This window comes from Pagrus major, chromosome 1, assembly GCF_040436345.1.
Source record: "Pagrus major chromosome 1, Pma_NU_1.0".
Lineage (NCBI taxonomy): Eukaryota > Metazoa > Chordata > Actinopteri > Spariformes > Sparidae > Pagrus > Pagrus major.
In genome coordinates, this window is record NC_133215.1 from 9899619 (window position 1) to 9906255 (window position 6637).

At 40.2% G+C, this 6637-nt stretch overlaps 1 protein-coding gene across 3 annotated transcripts; it reads left to right on the forward strand.

Annotated features, from left to right (window-relative positions):
* The first annotated feature begins 326 nt into the window (after nucleotides 1-326).
* LOC141005328 (GRB2-related adapter protein-like) lies at nucleotides 327-5281 on the forward strand. 3 transcript variants are annotated; one of them, XM_073477179.1, is made up of 6 exons: nucleotides 327-404; nucleotides 521-618; nucleotides 1636-1755; nucleotides 4716-4871; nucleotides 5045-5054; nucleotides 5102-5281. In XM_073477179.1, exons 1-6 carry the CDS (start codon nucleotides 327-329, stop codon nucleotides 5279-5281), a joined length of 642 nt encoding a protein of 213 aa, XP_073333280.1. The 3 variants fall into 3 exon arrangements, with proteins under 3 accessions (XP_073333280.1, XP_073333265.1, XP_073333272.1); XM_073477164.1 differs by lacking the exon at nucleotides 5045-5054 and having other exon boundaries at nucleotides 4716-5004; XM_073477171.1 differs by lacking the exon at nucleotides 5045-5054 and having other exon boundaries at nucleotides 4716-4880; nucleotides 5101-5281.
* Nucleotides 5282-6637: the final 1356 nt, after the last annotated feature.

The window sequence follows — 6637 nt, forward strand, 5'->3', positions numbered from 1 at the left end:
CCGCTGTCACTGATTTCCTTTGGGAAAAGCTTCATTAAAGCCCCAGAGTTTTAAAGTGTGTAGAGGGCAGCCGCCATCTCCACGTGTTCATCCACTCTCCAGCTCAGTCACATGGAAGTACAGAGGGACACACGCGCAGAGAAAACTCTCCTCATTAACTAATGAGCAGGATGTGAGCGGCCGCCTACACACACACACACTGATTATCTCAGCCTGTAATAGACTGTCATCATCATCCCGCTGTGCTCCAATCACACAGCTGTATTCTCTCCCTTCATTCATGAAGTGAAACTATTTTGGAAGCTGACTCCACTCTCCTGTTCATCATGGAGGCGCTGGCTCTTTTCTCCTTCACAGCATCAGAAGCAGACGAGATCAGTTTCCAGAAAGGGGACATTATCAAGGTAAGCGTGTGCAATGCTTGGGTTTAGAGGGTTTAGACATTTACATTGGCCAAAGTAATAAAGTTGAGAGATTGCATGTCTACACAGTAAGAATAATGTTGCATGTGTGTTTATAGGTGACAGAAATGGAGGATGATTCTTGCTGGTTCACAGCAGAGATCCGGGGGAAGCGTGGCTACGTGCCAGAGAACTACATTTCCCTCCTTCCTTATCCGTAAAAACAAATCACTTGTCCGCATATTTTATACTAATGACAAAACAACAAATCAATATAGGATAGAAAACATAATATTATAGTTGTGGATTGCTTTGACTACCATCATTGACGTCAGTGGTTCCCAAACTTTTTGGATCGTGGCCCCTCAAAAAGAAGCGGTGTCAGCTTGTGACTTCTTATTATGACCTCAAACAAAAAAGTCATTTTCAAGCTCAGAGTTTTTTAATTTGAAGGTATTTTCAAGGCCTAAAGACGTAAAAGTATTTAAAATCAACATGTGGAAATTCTAAAAAGCAAATTGCATATGAATGTATTTTATTCACATGTGAAAACATACATTTATTTCGTGGAAATCCTTTTTTTATATGAAAGTCAGTAACTTACCAAAATGCCTGTTTCACGTGTTATTATTGTCCTTTCACATGTTACATGTGAACAGGCAAATTTCAGATGAGTCATTTTTTGAAAGGGATTAGAAAATAAGACATTTTCATTTGGAAGTGAGAAAAGACAATAACTTCAAAATGTCCAGTTCACATGTGACATTATTTTACGTTCCCATGATACAATTTTAGTTCACGTGATATTTTCAAAAGGGATTTCACAAAAGCAAAGAAAAAATACATTTTTGTGTGGAAAAAAAAAAGCCAATTGCATGTGAAAATTCAAATGTGAAGAAGCAAATTTCATGTGATTTCATGCACCATGCTGTTTTCACAATTTCCATTCATATATGAAAAATTAATATATATAAATTGTTTTACATAAGAGTGTTAGTGTATATGTGAAAATATGATTTTCACATGTGGAAATTAAACATAAAATATATGTAATAGGAAAACATGTGACCACTCAGAGTTCTTGTGAGACCCCCCAGGTTGGGAACCACTGATCTGCATAACTGTCTTGATTTTCATTCAAATGATACTACTGGCTTGTGCCAGCATGTGCCAAATATATTATCTCAAAAGGGGATTATAATTTACATGCTTGTGTGTATGTGTGTGTTTGTAGGTGGTTTGCAGGACGGGTGTCCAGACTTGAGGCTGAGAAGCGTCTGCGCTGGCAGGACACCGGAGTGTTCCTGGTGAGGGAGAGTGAATCAGCTCCTGGAGAGTTTTCTGTCTCTGTCAGGTCAGTAAACGCACCACACACAGATGAAATGAGACAGCTCTGATGCTGCAGACTGACGTAACCTTCCTCTGTTGTCTGTTAATGACTCGCTAAATGTTTGTGTGCTGTGGTGCAGCGGTTATATTTACATGTGTTGAATCTGCTGTAATTTCCCATTCATCAGCCCTCCACTCAGCAGATGTTAACGTACACTTAACATCTGCTGGAGTTTAACACCTTGCTGACAGAATATATGTAGGACACTAGTGTTGCATTAAACGTGCAGTCAGCAGCGTCTTGTTTTATTATGTACTGCAGTTTGTTTTCTGTCACATTGAGCACATTAGCAAGTTACAGGGTCCACGTGTCTTTGAGTGTGTATCAGGGTCAGTGGAGAGTCAGACTATTTAAATTTGCTCTACGAGAGCCATTTGTGCTAAAAATATAACAGCCGCACAGACTGTCAGAGTGTGTGTGTGTGTGTGTGAGAGAGAGAGGTGTAATTTGGGTCACCACACTGATGTGGGACTATTTAATCACTGAGGGTAAATTAAATGTGTTCAATAACCGGGGCATTACATAACACCACTCAGTCTTTAATTAAACACAGGTACATTATGCAATGGACACATGTCACAGATGTACATGTACATACTGTACCACATACAATAATGTTTTAAGGTACAGCATCTGTCTGCCTGCAGGAGCTGACAGTTATGTGCTTTGTTTATGTTCACTACACAAACTCGACCACGGTGTAATCCTCAGGACGATCAACAGAGGGTGATGACGTTCAAGAAGAGTTCATCAGTCCTGTTTTGCAGTTGTAAACTGCAGCTACTCATGTAAGGAGAATCTTTCAGTTCTCAACATGTCTGCAGTTTATTCAGATGACATTATGGCAATACAAAACAATTTATTTCATAAGATTAGACGATGAAGTTCCTTTAAACGCTCCCTTCATTACCTAGACCCACATTTTTTTGATTGATAGTTAGCAGTGGTGAGACAGCGCCAGGATCACCTCAGAAATCCAAAAATAACCATTACGTGTTCTTGGAAAAACAATTCGCTGTGTCTTTGACATACTTATAAAAGCTAAATATAGCAAAGTTTCAGGTTGAGTGTTGTCTCAGTGCAAGTTTTCCTGCATAAAGTCACCACATTTTACAGGATAAAACTGTAAAGTAAGTTGATTTCTTATATACTAACTGGGAAAAAGCTGTATATGATAAACATTGTTACACAGTACAGTCAGCGATGGAATGTAACTCAGTACATCTACTCAAGTACTGTACTTAAGTACAGTTTTGAGGTACTAGTACTGAGTATTTCCATCTCCTGTTACTTTATACTTCCACTCGACTACATTTTGGAGGCAACTATTCTACTTTTTACTTCACTGTATTTATTTGGTTACTTTAGTTACTTTACAGATTACATGCTGCACCAGAGCCAAAGTAGCAACATTTTTAAATTACTTTCTTTTATTGACAATCAGATAAAAAACAATATTATACAGTATACACATACATGTAAATATATATAATTTACTGTCACTTGTACTTTTGATACTTAAGCGCGTTTAATGTCAGATAATTTTAGACCTTTACTCATGCACTTTTACTGAAGTAATATTTTAACATGATCTCTTTACTTTTACTCAAGTAAAAGGTACATGTTGAGTACCTTTTACAACACTGACTACAGTATATTCTGTATATATTTAGTAAGTAGAATGAAAGTGGGACCCAGCAGCAGACAGACAAACTGTGTTGTACACAGCTGTGGGCAATTTAGATTGTCTGATTAACCTACTTTCATGTCTTTTGATGAAAATGGTTTCGAAACAGGACAGAAACATGCAAATACTTCCCAGAAAGGAGACGTAATCAGGCTATCTGTAATCTCTGTGTTTCTAACAATAGCATTCTTAAAATAACAGAAGACACAAAGGTCTGGGGAGGAATAAAAGATTTAGTGCTTCATGTAGTGACAGTTGCCTGGGGGATAGATATCATGTTCTGTTTGAGTGGGTTTAAAAACAAAATAACAAAATAATAGAGTCCTTGAGTCCTGCTACAACTATTTTATGGAGTATTGTGTGTTGTTGTTGAGGATGAGTTCAGGAGGCTCACAGCCTGGGGAATAAAGCTGCTCTGTACTCTGACGGTACAGAAGCAGATACTTCTGTATCTTTTGCCAGATGGCAGCAGGGTGAACAGACTGTGGCTGGGGTGGGTGTCATCTATTCAATGTTTCATAAAGACCAGGGTGACATCTACAAATTGCTCGTTTGGTCCGACCAACTATCCAAAACCTAAAGATGATCAGTTTACGCTCATATGAAACACAGAAAAGCAGCAAATTCTCACATTTGACTAGCTGGAACTAGCAAATGTTTATTACTAAACAAAATTACTTATCAAAATAGTTAATTACTGTCTGTCAATCGGCTAATCGACTAATAAACTGATTCAGCTTTGTCCTATGTCCCTTCTTCTATCACTAATGCCTTTCTATCTTCACTCAGCACAGTATCAGTGAGACAACCTACTTCCAAACTATTTGTTATTGTTGTGATCTTGAACAGCTCAGACCAGATTGATGCGTTCATTCACGTGTTTGTTTCTGATGTGTGACATTTATCTTTGCCCAGTTTCAGTATGAGATGAACTACTTAGCCCACTAACTACCTACCGGTAACTGCTTGGTGCTTTCCAGAAACAGCTCAGACCAGATTGATGTGTTTATTCACGTGCGTGTGTGTTTTTGACATAGGGTTTATTACCTCCCGTGATGATTTTGGAGACTCCCACACGTGCAGAGGCACACAGCGTCTGCATGAACTCCTAAACAAAGAAACGAGCGGAGGAATGAAGAATAACACAGCTCTCATGTTCACACTGGTGTTGGAGCAGAAAGGAGCGTGCATACCTGCCTTCATACCCCTCACTGTTCTCACACCTCTTACTTTGCAGTTATGGTGACAGGGTGGAGCATTTCCGAGTGCTGGAGGGGGGCGGTCAGTACTGCATTTGGGAAGAGACGTTCTGCTCCCTCAACCGGTTGGTGGACTTCTACAGAACTCACAGCATCGCCGCAGAGAAAGTGATCTGCCTCAGAGACCCTCCCTCGTCCCCTCGCCTGCTGACCCCATCTGGACGTAACCCTTATCCCAACCCTTACAGAAGCAGCTCCCAGGAGTCCCTCCTCTCAGCCCGCCTCTACTCTCACCCAGAAAGAGAGTCCTCCCCATGTCTTCTGGGGGTATGACTAAACATGAAGCACCATAATTCTTCATAAACAGCTCGTTAAATGCACATCTGTTCGTCTGATGTCATGGCTCTGCTCTGTTTTTCTGTAGAAACCCCGTCTGGCTCACGCCCTCTGTGACTACACCCCCCCACACACCGCTCACCTCCACTTCCTGCGGGGCGACATTATCGACCTGCTGGACTGCTCGAGCTCACTGACCTGGAGAGGGCGCTGCCGAGGCCGAGTAGGAATCTTTCCGCCAGAATTCGTCCAGCCGCTGTACCACTGACGACATATCAAACTGAACACTGTGTCACTGATTCTCAGGCTGTCGTGACTTACCTTCTTATCCCAGGACTGAACTAGTGAGGAAACAACTGGTCCAGTAATTGATTAGTTAGAACAGTTTGGTTACACGAGAGACTTCAGTCCCTGTTTTCTCAGTGATCCTGAAACGGGCAGGGATGCAGAGCCGAAGTCACGTTTTTGATCCCATTTGAATTGGGCCATGAATTACACATTGATGTTTGTCAATTAAAAAGAACATTTTTAAAGCCAATAAAGTTGTTGTTTGTCCTAAAGATGATTAAATATCGTCTAGTTTTGTGCATCGTCTCGCTCAACATACATCACCAACACGAACATCTGCGCCAGCTAGACAGAAAACCACAATAAATCTGGCCATATTGACGACTGTTCAACTAGAGGACATCTTGGGTGTGTAGTCTTTATAATTATGTAAAAAAAAAAAAAAAAACATCTTAGAATTGACAAATATATGTGTGATTCATGGCACAACTCCAACAGGATCAAAAATAATTATTTATCCCTCCCAGTTGACTACTGTACATTTTTTTCTTCCAAAATAAGGTCCCATGATAAGGGGCAGGACTGCGCCTCTAATTGCACCACTCAGGATTTAGCATCATTTGAATCTGAAGGCAGTCAGTGGGTTGTTACTGTCGCTGTTAACCTGAGCTGATCAAACCACACTGATACAGTCCTGATTAGTTTTTGAGTGTTAAAATCAAAGCAAAAACTTTTTTAAACTTGCTTACCTGCTTACTTTTTTAACAATTCTTGCTTAAAAAGTTTAATGTGGCACCAAAGGAAGCTGTGTGGGGCCTAATAAGTTTCCTCAAGTGATGTCACTCGAGTCAGCATCGGTTGTTTAAAATGGAGTTGTAAGATGTGAGCTTTCCAGAGCTCTGCAGCCCGTTCCTCATCTCTGCTTGATACAAGTAGCTCACAGTTGCGTTAGCATAGCACCTAACACACCCCTGAATCTTCAACCAAACTGTTGGTGGTCAAGTTGAATTGTGGGCAATGTAGGCATTAGGACTGGTAAGAAAGAGGAATCTGTGGAATAAAAAAAGATATCTTTTGTTCTGCTGCACTGATTGTGATCCATTTTTTAAATTGTCCTCTGTCCTGTGTGAGTCTGACAATGTTAAAGAAGCTCAATTTGTACCAAACTCGTTAAATCATGAAAATCAGTTCCTTTCAATCAACAATGGCAAATCTGCTGGTTCCTGCTGCTTAAATTTGAGTATTTGTTGTTTTTATCCGTCTTATTCTATCATTATTATTATTTTGGATTGGTTGTTGTCACCTTTGTTCTGTACGTTTCATATTTCCCTCACAT